Source organism: Ochotona princeps, chromosome 17 (assembly GCF_030435755.1).
Source record: "Ochotona princeps isolate mOchPri1 chromosome 17, mOchPri1.hap1, whole genome shotgun sequence".
Taxonomy (NCBI): Eukaryota; Metazoa; Chordata; class Mammalia; order Lagomorpha; family Ochotonidae; genus Ochotona; species Ochotona princeps.
In genome coordinates, this window is record NC_080848.1 from 44,033,810 (window position 1) to 44,054,268 (window position 20,459).

The 20,459-nt window shown below is 43.5% G+C and overlaps 1 protein-coding gene across 1 annotated transcript in view; it reads left to right on the forward strand.

The window, feature by feature from the left end:
- Positions 1-716: 716 nt before the first annotated feature.
- LOC105942560 (leucine-rich repeat-containing protein 37A3-like) overlaps positions 717-20,459 on the forward strand; it is a 29,820-nt gene continuing 10,077 nt past the window's right edge. Inside the window, exons 1-7 of the mRNA XM_058676459.1 lie at positions 717-1,445; positions 3,928-3,999; positions 6,648-6,719; positions 9,340-9,411; positions 9,899-9,979; positions 19,765-19,836; positions 20,303-20,377. Of these exons, the coding sequence (XP_058532442.1) occupies positions 832-1,445; positions 3,928-3,999; positions 6,648-6,719; positions 9,340-9,411; positions 9,899-9,979; positions 19,765-19,836; positions 20,303-20,377 (1,058 nt within the window). The 5' untranslated portion in view covers positions 717-831. The remainder of the gene's footprint in view (positions 1,446-3,927; positions 4,000-6,647; positions 6,720-9,339; positions 9,412-9,898; positions 9,980-19,764; positions 19,837-20,302; positions 20,378-20,459) is intronic.

Sequence of the window (20,459 nt, forward strand, 5' to 3'; positions counted from 1 at the left end):
ACATCAATGCAGAAAACCCCACTTCCGCTCACAGAAGCACCTACAGGGGCTACAGGTCAACCTCCAGTGTACGTTGGGGTAACAGCTCCAACAGCAGGTCGGGATCAAGCTCAACCTTCAGGATCATCCTACATCACAATTCAATCTTTGAAGCCATTACTTAATACTACAGAACCTTCTGGAGAGGGTGAGCAACTTACAGCCCTGAACAAAACTACCACTCCACACGCAAATCTAACTCTAGCCACGACTCAACCTTTGGACCTGGAAAATACTGTTACTCCAGAAACCAGCAGTATGGCAACTGAAACCTCTGCAAACACACAAGAGGCTTCAATCCAACCCCCTGAAGAAGGTACAACCCAATATCCAACCACAGTGCAGCCTCTGAACACAATGCTTACCATAACACCAAAACCCATGATGAAAGCTGACCCTTCTATAGCCCTGAAGAAGACTACAGTACTCTCTCCAACGTACCAGGAGGCAGCACTTTCGAAACCTGACCAAGTTCAGGCTCAGCCCCCAAACCTGACAGAAGTCACAGTTCAGCCTTTTGACCTAGAACTTACCTTAACTCCAGAACCCAATGTAGAAGGTGAACCACATTCAACGATGGAGGAAGCTACAGCTCAGCCTCCAAAGCCACCTACTGAAGTGGTGTATCAGCCTCCGGTTTTTTATGAGATGGCAGTTCCAAAACCAAGTGAAAATCAAACTCCAGTGTCACCCAATGCCAAACTTGAACCTTTGAAGCTAGAAATTATTGTAACCCCTACACAGCCTGGACATTCTACCGACTTGACAGCTGCATCTCCTTATCCTTTTTCAATGTACCCACAGGTGACACTTCCAGAGACAGACCAAATTCAGACGCAGCATACAAACCTGCCACAAGCCACAGTTAAGCCTCTGGACCTGGAAGTTACCATAAACCCACAATATACCAAAGAGGTTAAACCTTTTACAAATGTGCAGATGACCCGAACTCAGCCTCCAGAGCTGCAAAAGGTTTCCACTCAATCCCCAGTAAATAATGAGATGACAGTTCCAATTCCAGGGTCTGATCAAGTTCGACATTCAATATCACCCAGTGCCACAACTCAGCCTTTAAATACGGACCATACCGGAACTTCAGTGCCTGCTACAAACCTGAAGAGAACGACAGGTCGGCATTCAGATAAGGTTCAGACTCAGCGCCCAAATCTACCTAGAGTCACAGGTCAACCTTTGAGCGGGAAACCTACTACAGCTCAATATCCTGTAAATTACACCCCAGAAAACACTGCGTATGTACAAAAGCAACAGAACACCACCAAAAACTTGTGTCAGATATGTAGCTGCAAAGATCAGACACTTTCATGTGTTGGTCTCAGCCCAGCGCAGAAGCTCAGCGAAATTCCCGTACCAGAGGCCGGCACCTACAATGCCACCTTCATCACCTTGTAAGAATTACCTCTCCTCATATTTCCCTATATCCTGCCTGGCATGGCAGCCTTTTCCTTGGGTTCTGCCTGGGCTTACCTCATGTCCCCAACCTACACTGACTTCTTTTTTTAACCTTTTGCTTGTCAACTTATCTTCCTCCTCTTTCTACTCATGTGCCTCTTCTGCAGCCTCACTCATGACAGCCCTGACTCCTTTCCTTGACCAGTGTTTACTAAAATTCACCATATTGTTGCTTCATTGTTTCACTCCTACTCTCATGCACACCCCTCAACCGAACTTAATAGAGATGATACATAGCTCTTAAGGACAAATTTCGGAATCAGGTTGTTTGGTTTTTGAACACAGATCTTTCACTTATTACCTTTGGGACATTGGGAAAATTGTCCAGATATAATTCAGTTTTCTCAGCTGTAAAATTGGTTATGGTAGTTTTCATTTCCTTAAACTAGTATATATATTTAGAAGAGTGAACAAACACTTCTATCACATACATGCGAATGTTAGCTAGTAATAAATATTACTGTTACTCAGCCCCTCCGTCACAGCCTGAGTTCAACTTTGTTTCTCTAGCAGCCATTCTGCGCCAGAGTACTGTAGGTGCCACAGATAGAGCATGGATAACCTAAACCTTCGCCTGGGACTCAAAACATGGCTCTCATTTGTTAAACAGAGTCAGACAGGGAGTCCAGATGAAGCAAGGGCTGTATGATGGAATGATCAAGATGTAGAAGACAGTCTGACTACAAAAGATTAATCAGAAAACAAAGATACTGTATGAACAATCTTGACCACCAGCTGTGAAGATTAAGGATATGTAATGAGGAATTGAAGAGTCGTTAGAAGTTGCTGAGCAAGAGAAAGATAATTCTAAATAGGAGGATTTTTGAAAATTTTCCTTTTTAAATGTCTTTATTTAAGTGGTTTTATATAAATATGGACTTGAGAATCAGCAAGACAAAAAGAGGTCTCGTCCATCACCTCATTCCCTAAATGCTGGGACAGAGATAAAGGTAAAGACAATAAGTCACACAGTTGAAGCTGAGGAGTTCAGCAGATCCTTTTAAATGTATATCATCTATGAATACATTCCCCAAAAGTACAAAGAACATATTATAAAATGCGACAATCTGAATCCTCCATAGCCTTGATTATCCCATCCTCCAGATCCTATCACCTGGAGAGTAACTCACGTTACTGTTTCGCTGTGTGTCCTTCCTTCTGATCTCTTTTCACGTTTTGGTTTTGTTCATAACGAAGTGCTCACTCATGGCTCAGTGATTGGCCCTTCTCCCCTATGTCACATTCCAAAAGACCTTCCACAGCAACAATTAGTGTCTCTGTTTTTTATTTTTAATGAAGATTTGCTTATTTTTATTTAAATACAGAGTTACAGACAGAAGAGGAGACAAAGATCTTGCATTCGCTGGTCCATTCTCTACATGGCCACAATGGCTGCAGCTCAGCCATTCTGAAGCCAGCTTTTTCCAGGTCTCCCATGTGGGGACAGAGTGCCAAGGCCCTCCTCTACTGATTTCTCAGGTCACAAGAAGGGAGCGGGATAGGAGGGGGAGCAGCTGGATACAAACCAGCGCCCACACAGGATCCCAGCACGTGCAAGGCTACCATGCTGAGCACCCCTCTGATTTTCTAAAAAGATTTATTTATTTTTATTGGAAAGTCAGACATACAGAGAGGAGGAGAGACAGAGAAAGATCTTCCGTCTGCTGATTCACTCCCCAAGTGTCTGCAATGGCTGGAGCTGAGTTGATCTGAAGCCAGGAATCTGGAGTTTCTTCTGGGTCTCCCATGAGGGTGACTGCAGGGTCCCAAGGCTTTGGGCTGTCCCTGACTGCCTTCCCAGGCCACAGGCAGAGAGCTGAATAGGAAGCAGGGCCACTGGCATAGGAACTGGCGCCCATATGGGATCCGAGTACATGCATGGCGAGGACTTTAGCTGCTAGGCTACCACACTGGGTCTCCACAAACCCCCGCCTCTAATTTTTAACTGTTTATTCATTCAGTAGATGGAGCAATTCCAGTAGAGGACGCATGGCCAGAGCATCGCTAGTACTTGCCACAGGGTTTCATTATTTTTACTTGTAACAATAAATTCTGCCCACTTCAGTTGGATGATAATTTTCTTATTGACTTTTAGAAGTTTAGAGAACTAAGTGGTTTTGGAAAAAAAAAATCCTTAATGCCCAATGTAACCTACTACCACTATCTGCACAAGGACTGGAAAGGAAGTCGAGCTTCTGAGACGACACCTCAGTTCTTGTGCCAGTGGCTCTATGTTATTCATCGACTGAGCAAACTGGGAGGCAGAGAGCCATGGGAATTACAAGTGCTGGTATTTATAGAAAGCTGACAGTATCTTCTATATTTAAATGTTCCCCTTGAGGTTGCCACGATTCTTTCCCTTGGCCTGTTAGGTTTTTTTCCTACCTACTTAAAGACATAAACTGTGCTCCCTTACAGAAATTTCCAAGGAAACTCTATTTCTTACATCGATGAAAGTGTATGGAAAGCATACCGTTGGGCTGAGAAATTGTGAGTATGTGCTTCCAAATTTTGGATACAAAAGGCTAATTGCACTGTAAGATCTCTCTTGTTCCAGTACCTTGAGAAACAGTACCCCCACAATGTCATAGTCAACACCCACTGACTGTAACGCTGCCATTATGTTAACTAAGCACAGGGTCTGAAATTAGAAACCTCTGAAATTCACATTTGATTATATCAGCAATACATTATATTCTTTGTAGATAAAAAGTAATAGGGATCATTAAAACCTTCTACCATTCTTAACTCCCTAGCCATGAGGTCAGCACTGCACCAGCTCAGTAATATTCTTCCAGACATTTTCCTATGCATTTACCTACATACATACTTACATGCAGAAAAATATGTTGTGTGCCTATTAAATAATGACATCCTGCAACTTGATTCTTTCATTTCATAATGTGTGCTGGATCTCCTTCCCTCATGGTACTCAGATGGGTATTCTATTCATTTAAACTCCTGCATGCTGGTCCATAGTATGGCCATATGACTTTTATTTAATAATGCTTCTGTTGATGGATTTTAGATTGTACCCATTTTTCTTGCACTGCTGCAATATTCCCAAACACAAATAAGCACCTTTGCAAAATGCATTTCTCAAAAGCAAAAAGTTTGGATGAAGACTGTGGAAACATGAAATTTAAATTGCCCTCAGAAAAGCTGTGCCCACTTACAGCCCAGTGAACAAAATATAATGGAACTCAGCTCCCTACATCCTTTTTATTGGAAAGGCAGATTTACAGAGAGAAGGAGAGACAGAAAAATTTTCTTCTATCCACTGGCTCACTCCCCAAATGGATGCAATGACCAGAGCTGAGCCTGAAGCCAGGAGCTTCCTCCAGGTCTTCCACTTGGGTGCAAGGTCCCAGGCTTTTGGGCCGTTCTCTGCTGGGAAACCAGGCCACAAGCATAGAGCTGGATGAGAAGTGAAGCATTGGGACACAAATGGGCACTCAAATGGGATGCCAGTGCTTGCAAGCAGAGGATCAACCAGCTGAGCCATCACTCCAACCCCCTCTGTTTTTGTTTTCGTTTTTTTCTCTAAGATTATTTGTGAGAGAAGGGACAGGGTGTGAACAGCACAGAAAGGTTGAGACAGAACGAATGAACCAATCAATGGGTCTCACTCATCCACTGAATCACTCCCCAAATGTCTAAAACAGTCAAAGCCAGGAGCCAGCAACTTGATTCTGGTTCTCCCACAAGGATAGCAGCAAATCAAGCACTTGGGTGCTTGACGCCTCTGGCCTCGGTACGTCAGCAGGGAGCTGGTTCCGGAGCAGGGGATCAAGCACTTGGGTGCTTGACGCCTGTGGCCTTGGGTGCTTGACGCCTGTGGCAGGGAGCTGGTTCCGGAGCAGGGGACCAAGCCTTGAACCAGGCTCTTCCATAGGAAGCCCAGGTATTCCACAAGGTGGATTAAGCTGCTGTACCACAACACTGACTCTTCAGTCTTTTACCACTGGATACTCCCCATCTTCTGCTAATATGACAGGCAAATAAAGGGGTCCCATCTGAATTTGTATTTATCTGATTACACGTAAACTGAATGTTTTTATCTATTAAAAACTTATATTCTGTAAGGTTACTGTCCATTGTCCTTTTACTGGATTGTTTTTATCATTTTCTTACTGATTTTTGAAAGGAATGAGTTTAGATACATAACTTTGTAAAAAAATACTTCAAATCTGGAACAATTAACACACTTTTCATGATAGTTTGTATGTCATATCATTGGTTCAACTTGCATAGAAAAGTCAGAAATCATTTTTTAATAAAAATTTAAAAATACAACAAAGAAGAAGGATTATGGCTGGAGATAAGTTTTCTCCTTAGTCCTAATATCTCAATGTCAAGTGAAAAATGCTAGAATCAGGCAATGGAGATTTCTGATCTGTGGATTTCTTAAATAATACACTTAGTGTGTATCAGCCTTGACTATATCTGGTTTTGAGATTTTATTTCTCAAATTTGTAAGAAAAATGAAAGTCATCTGACAGGAAAAAAACACTAGTTTCCTCTTTAGAGTGAAGGAGGGACTAGGAAAGGCAAGAGATGACAGTACAAGAGATTTTTTTTATTTTATTTTACTTATGGCGGGGGGGGCAGTGAAAGAGAGAATACTCTGATACACTGTTCACTCCTCAGATGGCTGTCGTGGCTGGGACTGGGTGAGAGCCAGGAGCCTGGACTTAACCTTGGTCTCCGACATGGATGCCAAGGATTCAAGTACTCAGCCATCATCACTGCCTTTCAAGTCTACCTTAGCTTGTGGCCCTGGCACACATTAAACATGGGACTTATGGGAGTAAGGTTGGAAAAAAAGAGAAGGAACTGGGCAGCACCTCTCTTCATGTTCCAACACACACATTACGGGCTCAAAAGTGGAATTACATGTATGATTTGGTTGAAGGGTGGATAGCGTGCGTGTCTGTGTGTGTGTGTGTGTGTATTATATACAGAAATGGACCAAAAAGAGAGAATTTGAAAAGCAGACATCACTCACCCTAATTTAGAACAGGACAGGGAGGCAGCACTTTCACCAAAGCTTCCTCTATATACGCAATCACTCCTAGAAAGCGAAGAGTTGCAGTTAGCTTTCATTGTGACACCGAAATGTCTTTCTCATCTTCCAGAATCCTCAGTGAAAACGAGTTGACTGAGTTACATCAGGACACATTTGAAGGTCTGACATCCATCCGGCATTTGTAAGTTAGTTGGTCGTATGTACTTATGAGATTTTAGCTTTATTATGTAAGAAATAAACACAGGTCTGAACTGAATGATCTCTGAAGTTTCTCCTGTAAGTCTGTGCTACGGGGTATCATATCATCTCTACAAGAGGATACCTACCACACACTTTGCATTTTCAAAGTGACATAGATAAGAAACAGAAAACACTTCATTTATAGAAGAGCGTGATATGAATAGTTGTTAAGAATCATATGGCCTCTACCATAAATATCCATACACCGACTGATGATATTTATATTTAATGGATGACCCATGGATGAAATCTGATCTAAGGTCTGTTGTTATATTGGCCACAAATTAAGAATGATTTTTACATTTCTAAGAAATTATAAAGAAAAAAAAAAGAAACAAGAAAATGTAACAGACACAAAAAGTCACAAACACCACCTGGCCTTTACAAAACAGGTTTGAACAGGTTGGTCATATACAACAAAGGGAATAAAACAGTCTTCATCAGATTAACCTTGAACGACTGAATCATTTGCCAAGCAGGTGAATTACAGAAATAATGTCATCAAGAATATTAAGCTACCAGGAGAACAGACTGGTGTTAAGGATTTCAGTAGTCATATTGAAAACAGATATTAAAATAACAGTTCCTGGTGTTGGCATCTGTTCACCATCCAATCTTTCTGGGCTCATTACCGGTCCCCTTTGGCAAACAGATTCTTCTTTCAAACATACAAGGCTTAAGGAGAGTAGGTGTAAAGAACCTGACAGGATACTAACCGTCATCCTCTGAATGATCAGAACTTCTAGGTCTTAGTGGGACAAATCCAGCTGGGCCTCTGCCATCAGGGCTTCCAAACCCTACAGACTGGAGAAAAATATATGAGAATACTGCTAAGTACTAGAACTTCCATTGTTGCTTCTAGAAAATTCTTTGTAAGCTCATTATTTTATGATACACATCACTCATAAAATGCCAATCAAGTTTTTTAAAGCTAAGAGTATGCTAAGGACTTTTCATACTATTGATGAAACCACAAGTGAGGAAGACAGATTCTGCCTTTCTAGGAGATCACAATTCTGCAGAGAAACAAAAACATGTGCTCAAACCAAGACCCAAATAACACGAAGTAGATGAGAAAGTGTGGCCAAAGTGCTGCAGAGGGACCATGAAATAAGAAACCCAAATTCTAAAAAAAAAAAAAAAAAAAAAAAAAGTCACTTTTCCTCATTGTACTTACTCCTCAGCTACTCGTGTGTTTTACAAACACCTGGGTTTAGTTTACTCCTGTAAGTCGGTGTTAAACAGTGGACAATGTAGATGAGCAAGAGCAACTCATGCTTTCAAGAAGTTTACACTCTGGAGAAACAGGTGAACAGGTGGCAAAATAGTTAAGGAGCCAAAGGAGCACAGACTGTTTTCACACAACGAAAGAGTAGAAGAGACTGCCAACTAGGCCAGGGAGAATGGCCAGCTGAACAGGACCTCAGGGCTACTGGGTATCATCAGACAGAGAAAGGAGAAATACGTGGAAGTTTATAAGGGACAGCATGAGTACCTGTAGAGTACAAGCAGGGAAAGCAAGAGCTTGAAGCCACGTCTTCCAGAACCGTGGATGCTAGCGAGGCACAGGAGTCACCAAGCGGCAAGTATGTTATCACAGGAGTGCTCTAAAACAAACTGGAGCTTGCATCAGAATTACCCGGAGAGCTTGCTAGAACTTGGGTCTGAACTCCACCCCCAAGGCTACAGCTTGAGTTCGTCTAGCATAGGGCTGGGAATCTGCGTCTTCAGTAAGAACCTAGGTGATGCTGGTGATTAGAAAAGCAGATTCTGTCGCTTCTCGGCCTTTTGGCTGAGATCAAGTGTAGACAAGGGGATTCCAGAAACGGAGACCCCACAGGATGACAGTTACAGTCAATCAGCTGAAAAGTGAGGAACCAACTGTAATCAGCAGAAATAAGGGCGCCAGGACTAAGGGGGAGTGTTCTCAAGTAGGAATCCAGTTCTGTTATTTTCTGACGTCTTATCACTGTACAATTAAAGAAACTGCTTTCAGGGAATGTCAAGCAATAACAAACCAAAATTAAGTTTAATATACTAGAAAGCATCATTCTATAATTTATAATTTGTATACCTATAATTTTGCCATGTCACTCAATTCAAAGTCATGAGTTAGTTGGGGAAATACTTTGCTTTCAAATTATTTGAAAGAATATTTTTTTTCTGGTACTGAGTAAGTCAGAAAAACAGAACTAAACCAGGGAAGGTGTACAAATGTGAGAATATGCCTTTCAAAATATTAGAAATTAGCGAGAGATAACTTTGAGCTCACGATTTGGATTGATGAAGACTGTGGAAGGCCATCTAATCAATTCTGCTCTCAGAAAAGCCTGCCTTCAAAATCTATGTTGACCTATAATTGTGTATTTAGGAAGCTCCTAAAAGTGAAATCAGTAAGAGAGGTTAAGACAAAGGGTTAGTACCTTCGTAAAGTTCAAATACAAGTCCAAAGCTTTGGCATTTAGAAAAAACTGTATATTCAACATTATCAAATATAAATTTTATTATTATTACTGACTGGATACGCAATATCTAATGAAAACAACACTCCTCTTTCCTAGAGATTTATCCTGCAATAAAATAGAATTTATCGAAAGACGTGCATTTGAGTCACTCCCTTTTGTGCAGTCTATGTAAGTTACATTTTCATTATATAGAGAGAATTTTACTAAATCTCAATTGTAAAAATACCTTGCTGTTCATTTGACAATATGGTTACAATTCTACTTTAAATTTCTTTATTGGAAAATTACTAAAATTACGTAACAGGTCCTTTTAGTCTCTCACAAGAATATTATGAGATACACGGGTCAGGGTGAATCATTACAGAGCAGGGCTGCTCAGCCGTTTGGCAGCTGTGCACCTGCTGCTGGCATCTAGTGAGCTGATGTCACACTTGCTACAAAACAAACCTCCACCGGAAGGGACTGTCCCTAAATGTCACCCCGGCACTCGGGCAAGTCTCGTCTGCCTGCACCTGCATTTTCCTTACTGTATAACGTGTGGAAGTGATATTACATCTGTGTAAATTAGGCTCACTGCTGAAAAAGAATATTCTTTAAAAATGTATTTCTTCTTCATCATCTTCCTTAACTTGTATCTTTTTTTTTTGTTTGGTAGAGATCTTCGTTGCAATTTACTCATAAAACTGAGCTTTGGGACATTTCAGGCGTGGCATGGAATGCAGTTTCTGCACACCATGTAAGTAAAGTAGAGGATAAGCACATTTAAAAACAATTAAAGTGGGCTCGGCGGCATGGCCTAGTGGCTAGGGTCCTCGCCTTGATCCCATATGGCCGCTGGTTCTAATCCCGGCAGCTCCACTTCCTCTCTGTCTCTCTTCCTCTCAGTATATCTGACTTTGTAATACAAATAAAATAAATCTCTAAAAAAAAAAAACAATTAAAGTGGAAACATTTTATACAGTTACGGCTATCTTGGTATTAAGCCCTCTCCATATAAACTCTGAAACGAGTGGTCTTAGCTTTCATGCTTTTTAAATTTTATTTTTCACATTGTTTCCACAGTTGAGAGGAACACATGGCCATGTGGGCCTCTGATTCAGGCGGGGAGAGTCAGGTATAGAGAAAGGTGGGTGCGACATGTGTTTCAGTCTTTTATTCAAATGAGGAAACTGAGGTTTAAAGTGCCTGAGACACGTGTGTAACAGGAAACATGGTCTGCTTTCCAATTTTTGGCAAGCGCAATGGAAGGCATCGAGCAGCTAATTCTCAAATTAGCACTGGCGTCACCCTCGACAATGCGGCCCTGATGCATCCATGCATCATCCTTGGAATGCCACTTCTGAATTTACCTTCAGTTCCTATCCATCCACTGTTTAAATGTATTCACCGTGTATCTGTATATTTTAAAAAATCTAACACAAATTCCTCTGAGAGCAAAAAATTCTGGTGTTTTCTTAGGGTCACTTGCTTTTCAGTAAGAATGCAAAAGAATTCCTGAAACCAAGCCAAAGTTGCCCAGATCATGAAGTTATACATTACCTTTAAAGAAACCTGGGAAGCAGGGAAAGTGGTGGATACATTCTGTTTACACTAGCAGTTTTTGGTTCTGGTCTTTTGGCTCCTGGTTACTGTATTCTATCTGCCGTATGTTGCTGTCTCACCCTAAGACAGTGCTGAACCTGTGACTGTGAAGTGAAAATGAGGCACGCTATTGTCAAAACTCGGGGAAGTGGGAAATAAGGAAGGAGACGGGATGGGAAGTAACACTACACTAAGCCTCTGCTGACCTACAGGCAAAATCTGACCATTTTATATAAGTAAATTTAGGCATTTAAAAAAAAAATAGGAACACAGGATGAGGGACTACACAGAGCGGAGGAGGAACTGGTTAATTTGTCAAGTTTCTGTTACCTAACTAAGCATTCGCTTCATGGTAACCAAGAAAAACAGAGCTAGCTGACACTGAAAACCGATTCTACTATGTAATCTTTTTTTCTTTTTTTAGATTTCTTTTTTATTTTTTCATTGGAAAGTCAGATTTACAGGGAGAAGGAGAGACAGAGGAAGATCTTCCATTCACTGTCCACTGGTTCACTCCACAAGTGGCCACAACGGCTGGAACTGCCCATCCGAACCCAGGAGCTTCTTCTGGGTCTCCCACATAGGTGCAGTGTCCCAAGGCTTTGGGCCGTCCTCGACTGCTTTCCCAGGCCACAAGCAGGGAGCTGGATGGGAAGTGGAGCAGCCAGGATTAGAACCGGTGCCCATATGAGATCCCGGGCACGTGCAAGGCGAGGACTCCAGCCACTAGGCTACCACACCAGGCCCTCTGCTATATAATCTTAATGTCACTAACCCACAGTAGCTTCCAAGGACACTTGAAACAGTTACACTCCACCAAGTGTGTTCTGAGAGTTGGCCTCATTCAATGAGATCCTTTTATTAGACAAACCTGCTCCAGGAAACATTCGCCACCCTGAGAAGCAAGTCTATTGCCTCTTTGCTGAAAAGCACATTTTCCAGGGAAGGTGCCAGTAATCTTATGACCAATGACTGGGGTCTTTATAAAATTAAAAAAAATACTAATCCCTAAAATAATGAAATCCAGAAAAGAGGTCAGGCTGAGAGAGAGTCACCATAACTTGGAGCCTAAAGTTCAAGACTGTACACTTGCACAGACCCCTTCCAAGGTCCCAGTGGGGTGTTGGCAATTCTAGGATTCATAATCTTGGATGTTTTTGTGATAGAAACATCTGCATTCACCCTTGGTTTGCATGTAACTGCATCTCAATAAATAATCTTCTGAATGAAACTTGTGACTGACAAACAGCAGTGTGGTAGGATCAGTTTACTGGGTATCTGGCTAGCCACCTGAAAGGCATGCCAAGGGCTTACTGCCGACACCACACTCTGAATAGCCAAAACAATTATATCTCCTTCACCCAAAATCAATAACGAACTGCACCATGGAAAACAAGCAGTGGCTGATCATTTTCAACACTAAGGATACTTTTCTGCTTCTCTTTCATCCATGCATGTGAGTCCAAGCCCAATGGTTTATTTTACAAAATTATTTGCCATTTCTTTGGTTCTGGCAATATAAGTTCTATAAATTTAGGAACTGAAGGACTTTACAACAGAGAGGCAATACCTTACTAAAATGGGGCACAGCCACATATTTGCTTACCTCCATTATATCAACACTGTGCAAAAAAACCTCAAGCACCGTGAGTGAGTAGGAAGGAAATCCAAGCTTTCTCCAGACTGGGTCATTCACCTGTGGCCTCCTATGGAAGATACAGCCACGTTCCTTTGGGGAAACTGTGGAGACAACCTAAGTTCGCATGCTGCACAGTATAACCAACCATCCCTTTTTGGTATGCCCTGGAATTTCAGTAGCTTCCTCCCAAACTCAGAGAGGCACAAACAGGAAAAATAGTAATTCATGCCTGCCCTTTGGGGCATCTTGGGGGGGGGGGGGTGCTAATTAACCACAGTATTACTCCCAGAAATTCTGAAACTCTTTTCATATTCTTCTCATATGATATTCTCTTCCCTCATGTTAATTCTTCCTCCACTCATACAATTTTTAAGGTTTTATTAAAATAAACAAAACAATGCCCAGTGCAATGGTTCAGTGGCTAAATCCTCACCCTGCATGTGCCAGGATCCCGTATGGGCACCAGTTTGAGTGCCGGCCGCTCAGCTTGCTTCCCATCCAGCTCCCTGCCTGTGGCCTGGGAAAGCAGTCAAGGATGGCCCAAAGCCTTGGGACCCTGCACCCGCGTGGGAGACCTGGGAGAAGCTCCTGGCTCCTGGCTTCAGATTGGCTCAGCTCCAGCTCTTGCGGCTACTTGAGGAGTGAACCAGTGAATGGAAGCTCTTTCTCTTTGTCTCTCCTCTCTGCAAATCTGCCTTTCTGACAAAAAATAAATACACCTTTTAAAAATTAACAGAACAGATTTAATGGCCTCCACAATCACACTTCCCTCACTCTTCCTCTCCACCAAAAACTCCTTCCTCTCTTCCTCTGTTTTGCAGACATAATTTTAGTCCATTCTATGTTCACAGGCTTAATTCACCATTAACCATAATATTCAAACAAGTAAAATTTGGAAGACCACAGCTCCACGGGAGTATAAACAAGACCTAAAATTGACAATCACATAATTTCATTCTTACACTTTTTTTAATTCTATATTAACTGCTACATATCAGAGGAAACATGCTTTAGTAACTACTTTATTAGGGTGACTGTTTTAGGAACCATACTAAGTACTTTACACAAATGAGATCGCATACCTAATGTTCTTACAATACTACTTAGCACATGGAACAAATCTACATACATTGCTTCTAGCATATTCCGCTTTCCCAACAATTCTTGCCATTCAGAATAACAATTCCTATTTTGTTTGCTGAGGGAGTTTAAACTCAAAAGAGACCCTGAATAACTTGCCTAGACTCACACTTCCAATAAGAGACAGGCTCCACAAGCAGCTGCATTGTGTTGTACTTTGGTGCACTGTATCTTGAACTTGTCTACCCTGAACAGTGCCAGCAGAGCAGCTCCACCTCCCCTGTGCAGTCCACACAGCCAGAGCTCCAGACCAGGCCATCTCTGGGCACCCCGAAATCTCCAGCGCAGAACGAGTCCTTCAGCTGCCTGATGTGGTTAAGGCCAATAAGTCAAACTCGGACATATTCCTTATCAGTCACTTCACTACCAAGTGACAGAAAGAGATTTCAGGCCCAGGTCTGCCTGATTCCAGGGCCTGCCCTTCCTTCGTGGCTCCCCACGTGAAGTCTTCTTCAAGACTCTTCTGTACTCAGGCTTTCATTAAAATGTAAGCAATTTCAGATTCCTCAGACTTTGCCCTTGAATTAAATCGACATAGTCAGGGGCCTTGCTCTGAGAAGCTGCACGGGTCAGGGATCACAGCACACAGCTAAAGCAGCACTCTGCCTCCAGCCGTTCTGCTCTCTTCTCTGACTCCTCCCTCTAGATAACAAGGTCCTCCCTGCCTGCCTAGCGATGCCAGCTTAGACCGTGTCGGAGACTGTACTATGTTCAATGTATTTTCACTGCCTGCTCGGGTCATGCTTTATGTAACTCTGTAGGAATTCAGTATATTCAGAACAGTAATGATTTTGTTTCCTCGGTTAACAGAAAGGGAAATGTAGCCACCTGGTTTGGCCTTTTTAGAGGAATGGGGGGGGGGGGGGAAGCAGTGAAGAGATGTTACCTTATCTTCTAAGCCAGTTTATGCCTTCCCATTGTTCTACATCAAAAGTTAATGCAAAAATACCTGAGTTTCTGTTCTAAAAAGGAAAACTTTAAAACATCATGTAGAATAATATTTCTAAAACTTTGATTCTGAGACGGTTGCAGGAGCTATGAAAACTTGGCCATATTTTGTTCCCACAAGCCCATAAAAAAGGCAATGAAATAAGAGTCACTATACCATCATTTACAAAATGAGGGAAATGGGTCAGAAACAGAAATGATCTCCAGTGCACATCCACGTGAACCTGAGAACACATGGCTCACGGAGGAGAGCTGCTGTAGAGCCCTCTGATTTGAGCCGAGTGCTTTCCTGCACACCGTCTCTCCACCAATAGTGAAGGAAGATGTGCCTGACGATGGCAAGAAGCAGTGGGATAACAGAGCGGCCCCACACTTTGATTTGACAGAAGACAGATGCCAAGATCCTGTGCCAACCACAGAAGGGCTGCCTTTAAGGGAAAGTGCTGAACCATTGGATACAAGGTCATGGGCACTGCCAAGGAACAATGAAGCACTGGAGAACCGAGATCATTTGAGAACAGAGAATAACAGACTCCGCAAAAACGGGCTGTTTAAGGCTTGCATCATTCTTAACAGCTGCAGCAAAGGCAGTTCCAGAGGCCAAGGAGCCTTCTTCCACAAGGCTCACTAGTAATCTTACAGACCATGGTGCCAAAAAGAAAGGAAGAGGGTGGGGGAGGATAATCCAAGTCCAGCTGGAGAAAGCATGCTTTAACCAGTCCTCTGATACTGTTTGTAGCCTTCTTGGTAAGTATTAACTGACTTGATGAGCTAAACAAGTTAACAATATTCATCCTACCTGGAAGAGTGGAGTCGGACAGAGATGACAGGAGCGGGAGGCTCTTTCACGCATCATGAACCCTCACGCCGATCATGGAGGAAATGATGCCTCCCTCATCACTGCTTCCTCTAGCAGCACACTTGGATTCTGGTACCTGCGTTTTAAAATATTACAACGTGGTTCTTTTCCAAATTGAAACATAATTAACTTACTAGACAGCATGCGGTTCAAAGCTGTGTAGTATGTTCCTTCCCAGGGCTCCAGGGTAACTTGTATGAGCCCAGTAGGAGCCCAGAATGTGTCTGTTCCCCCAGAAAGAAGCACAGTGCCAACTAGAAATTACTCCCCATTTCTCTCCCTGACCCCTGGTCTGGGAAATCATTAATTTACTTTGGGTCCCTATGGATTTTCTTATTATTTGGATATTTCATATAAATGAGTCATACACTAAATGGCCTTTGATGTGTGGACTCTTGCACACAGCGCACTGTTTTAAAGTTCCCTCTAAGTCTAACAGGTTCCAATGCTTTATCCCTTCCTCTCACTGATTACGCCCCAAGTACAAATGGAAATGTCATTTCACCTAGTCATCCTTCCATAGACATGTGTGTTATTTCCACTCCAAGCTATTACAAATACTGCTACTATGAACACTCGTGTACAAGTTTTCGTGCAGGCATGTTTGCTTTTAATTCTTCAATTAGATTCCCAATTAAATTGCTAGGTCTTATGGTTAACTTATTTGAGGAACCACTAATCCCTTTTCCACATTGGCTACTCCATTTTACATTTGCACTTGCCATGTATGAGATCTCGTTTCCATGTGCCTTTGTCAACAATCGCCATTGTATGTTTATGATCATGACCATCCCAGGGAGAGGCTGAAGTGATATCTGATTTGTATTTCATTTGCCTTTTCCTAACAACTTCAAATGTTGAGCATTTTATATGAATGTTGAATATTCACACATCTTCATTAAATACATGCTTATTCAAATCCTTCTGATTTAAAAATTGAATTGTCTTTTTAATTGAGTTACCAGAGTTCTTTATATATTCTGACCATTCTGCATACTAGAACTTTACCAGATACAAAGTTTTCCTATACCTTCTTCCATACTGTGAATTTGTTTTAGCCTTCCTTAAAAATTATTCATTTAATTCAATTTAAAAGGGCTATAGGGACTGAAAAACAGAAAACAGAACTCTTCCACTTGCTGGCTCAGACCCACAAGTCCTACAACAACCAGAGTGGGGTCAGGCCTGAGCAGGTGCCAGGTATCAACCCAGGCCTCCCGCAAGGTCCTTGAGCCATCTCTGGCCACAGTATGTCCCTCACAGGGTACATGCTGTCAGAGACCTGGGTTGGAAGCAGGGTATCCATGACTCAAACCAGGGCTCCAAAACTCAGACATTGCAGCAGCCAGCAAGCACCATGGGCTAGTAAGCACAGCTTCTACCTGTAGTGCTGCAAGCCATACGGGCACTGGTTCGAGTCCTGGATGCTCTACCTCTGTTCATGGTCCAGGGAAGCAGTGCAGAATTGCTCAGGTCCCTGGGTGCTGTACTCATGTGGGAGACTGGGAGGAGCTGCAGCTGGGAGTCAAGCCTGATCACACCTGAATTAACAGGGCAAACACCCAGCCCATGTACGGATTGTGACCTGGAAAGTTCTTCCATACATCTTTTATTTGTTATCCACTTTGCCTGTATTATTTTCTTTCTCCTTTAGACACTTTGGTAGTTGCCAAAAGGAAAAAAAAAAGTGCTTTTAAAATTCTAAGAGTGATTTGCAAATAAACTCACTCTTAGAATATAAACTTCCCGAGGGCTGCGGGAGAGGACGTCTAGCTCGGATCCCGAACCCAGCCCGCCATGTGCTCTTGACTCATGGCGGGCTGGGCCGGACATGCCTGGGTGCGGGGCCTGCTTCCTTCCTGGGTGAGTACGCCAAGGGGGGAGGCCTCCGTGACTGGGTATGTCCGGGGCCCACCCACCGCCCTCATTGGGCGGTGAACGGGATTGGGGAGGGGCGCAACCTTGGGCCTGCGGGTTTAAATCTCTGGCTGCCAGAGGCGACCGGAGGGCTGCGGGAGAGGACGTCTAGCTCGGATCCCGAACCCAGCCCGCCATGTGCTCTTGGCTCATGGCGGGCTGGGCCCGGGTGGCCAGTGAGCCATTTGGCGCCAGGCTGTGCCTGCTGGCTGCCCGGCCGGGGAGCTCTTGGGTAATGGATGTCTGAATCGCTGCTTAGATAGCTCTAGGCTGACCCCACTGTTTCTGGGATCTGAGTCAATCCTAAAGATTCCCAATGCCAGTAACTCTTCCTTTGAAGAACTTCCAATCCCTTAATAATGCTGAGCTTTGAACACCTATCAAGTAAAAGATAAGCTCTGGCGTCTCTAGCAGGCTAGCACCTAATGGTCCTCAGAGCAACCACGTGCAGGTGCGTGATTTACGGCTAGGAATAGGCCCAATATGGGAGGTAAGAGGACACCACAACTGGGATGAGTTTCCCACCAAGGGGTGTATGTGCTGGAATGGGGGCTGCATTCTATCTAAGAAACAGTGGTAGTCACCCGAGGCACTAGTGTGGGCTGGGATTGGATGCACCAGGCCGGTTCAGATCCCAACACCATCTGGTGTTATGGAGAACCAGGGTAGGTGTGGGACTGACTAGGCTGGGTCTCAATCCCTTTCTGAGCCATGTGTGAGCTGTATGTGGGTAGGGACGAGCCATGGCTGGGCTGAAACATCCAACAACAAGAACCAGAATGGGGTGAAAGCCAGCCAGGAAAAGCCACTGTTCCTGCTACGACAGGAGGTGAACCAAGTAGGATTGGCTCAAGAACCCCCTGGCAAGCGCAAAATCTGGCACTGGGAGGGGTTCTGATGAAGGAGCCTGGGCAACTCCTCTGGCAGAACACAGTCCCTGCAGGTAAGCGCAAGAAACATGATAGGAAACAGCCCAGAAGAGGCCATGGAAAGTTTCCCACTGGCATACATTCGGCATGGGTCAGGAGCAGACCAGGCTGAATCAGTTCATGTCAACCACTGGCAAATCCGATCACCAGAACAGAGTGTGGCTTGAGCCGGGTTTGGTTGCGACAAAACCAGTACACATTATGGAATGCCAGGGCGTGGTTGCCTGTACTGGATATGAATGCAGCACCCATCCAGCACACGTGAGATCCAGCAAGGAAGGGGCAGAGCTGGCGGGGGGATTAAGGGGCTGGTCCCCTCGCTGGACAGCTACTCCCACTGGAGAGCGTGGGCTGGGATAGAGACAGACCCGACTAAGCAAGACTACAACACCTGTGCGCTACATGTGGACTAGATCAGGGCCGCAGCATCAGCTGGCAGAAGCTGGCACTGGGGACTAATTCTGTCGAGTCAAATCACAGGACCACCTAAAGAGTGCATAAACCAGGACAGAGAGACCTGGGAGGGAAAAGTGGGTTCCCCCTTCTTGGGTCACTATTCCCGTGGGAGGGCATGAAAACTAGGACGGGAGCTGGGATGGCTACATAGAGAGGCACTCAACAACATCCGTGAGGGCTGGATGGTTGAGTTGGTTAGATGGAACTAAGCTTTAATACCCATTGACAAGTACCAGAGCCAAATGGGATGTGGGACAGACTGGACTAGTCTACTACACATACTGGCAAACCAGGGTAGGGGGTGGGCTTGGTGGGGGTTATTGTGGGTCGCCCCAACTAGGCTGCAGCTCCCACTGGTTGATGTAAGGGCCGAACCAGACTGGACTGCAACACCCATTGGTTCCAGTGCAACTCGGGACTGAAAACAGAACCAACACAGCAATTGCAACCACCAGCTGATCGGGGTGATGGACTGTGCCGGGCCCTGTGCTTGCTAGAACATACAAGAAACTAATCTGGAAATACCTCAAAGTATCTTTGGAGATCTCCCCAATCGAACTGCTGGACTCAGAACTCTAACCAAGAAAAGACAGAAGACAGAACAGGACAATCATTCATCTCAGCTATATGTTGGCAGTGAAATATGGGGCAAACGGAGACTTTATGATGGACCATATCAATCAGTGGACGACCTCATTGAGCAAAACTGGCAGCGATTCATAACTGGAGAACTATTAACACCACTTGAGCACATATCTCAGAACACGCCCCACATCCGGGACTTGGGGTGGGCGGGAAACCAGGTGGGGCTTCTCCCTCAATGTCCCCCTTTACCTCAGATACATGATGGAAACAATATGGACATAATAGCATTATCCACTTCCCTACCCCTTTGAACCTTTTTTCTTTTTTTTCTTTTCTTTTTTTTTTTCTTCTTTTTCCTTTAACTGTAATTAACTATGTAAAGATTGTCAACAAAAAAAAAATATAAACTTCCCCGTTTTGTGCATACTGAAAAAGCAGATAACTAAATTTCACTGCATTTTTTTCAGAAATCTCAATCGTAATCCTCTGACCAATGTTGAAGATCCCTACCTTTTCAAATTGCCAGCATTAAAATATTTGTAAGTATTAAAACAACCTTCTTTACCTTCATCAAAAATTAAATACTTTGCATTGAGACTATAAAGTTAACATTTTAAACTAAGATAATGAAAATAAACAAAGTTACTGACCAAGATAAGGACTGAGAAAGAACTGGTGATGAGTAAGCCAGCACGCAGGGGAGGCAGCGTTGCAAGCAGGTGTATGTTAGAAACATACATCTAGAAGCAAAGAGAGGTTAACTGTTATGCATGAAAATGAAAAGCAAGATAATGGCAAAAAAAGTGCAGGTTTTACTCTTCAATATCAAGGTTGTTGATTTTAATGAAGCAAACAGTAGAATTATTTCAACCAGGGCTTCCTGGACAAACTCTTAAGCTGTCTTGTTTCTCTGAAGCCAACACTGATGTAATCACATCTTCCCAAACCTAAGGGTGGAGCTGTTACTGGGGTTCACAGCATGAATTGTCTGGCTTTCTCCTGCAGAGACTTAGGAACAACCCAAGTGACGCTCACCACAGTCGAGAACCTCCTCATGATGACCCTTCAACTGGAAAGCCTGTAAGTTATCTTGCCTTTGGATTTACCTTCACCCACTTCTGTAGCTTTGGGTTGTTTTTCTTGAAACAGATCTATTGAGGAT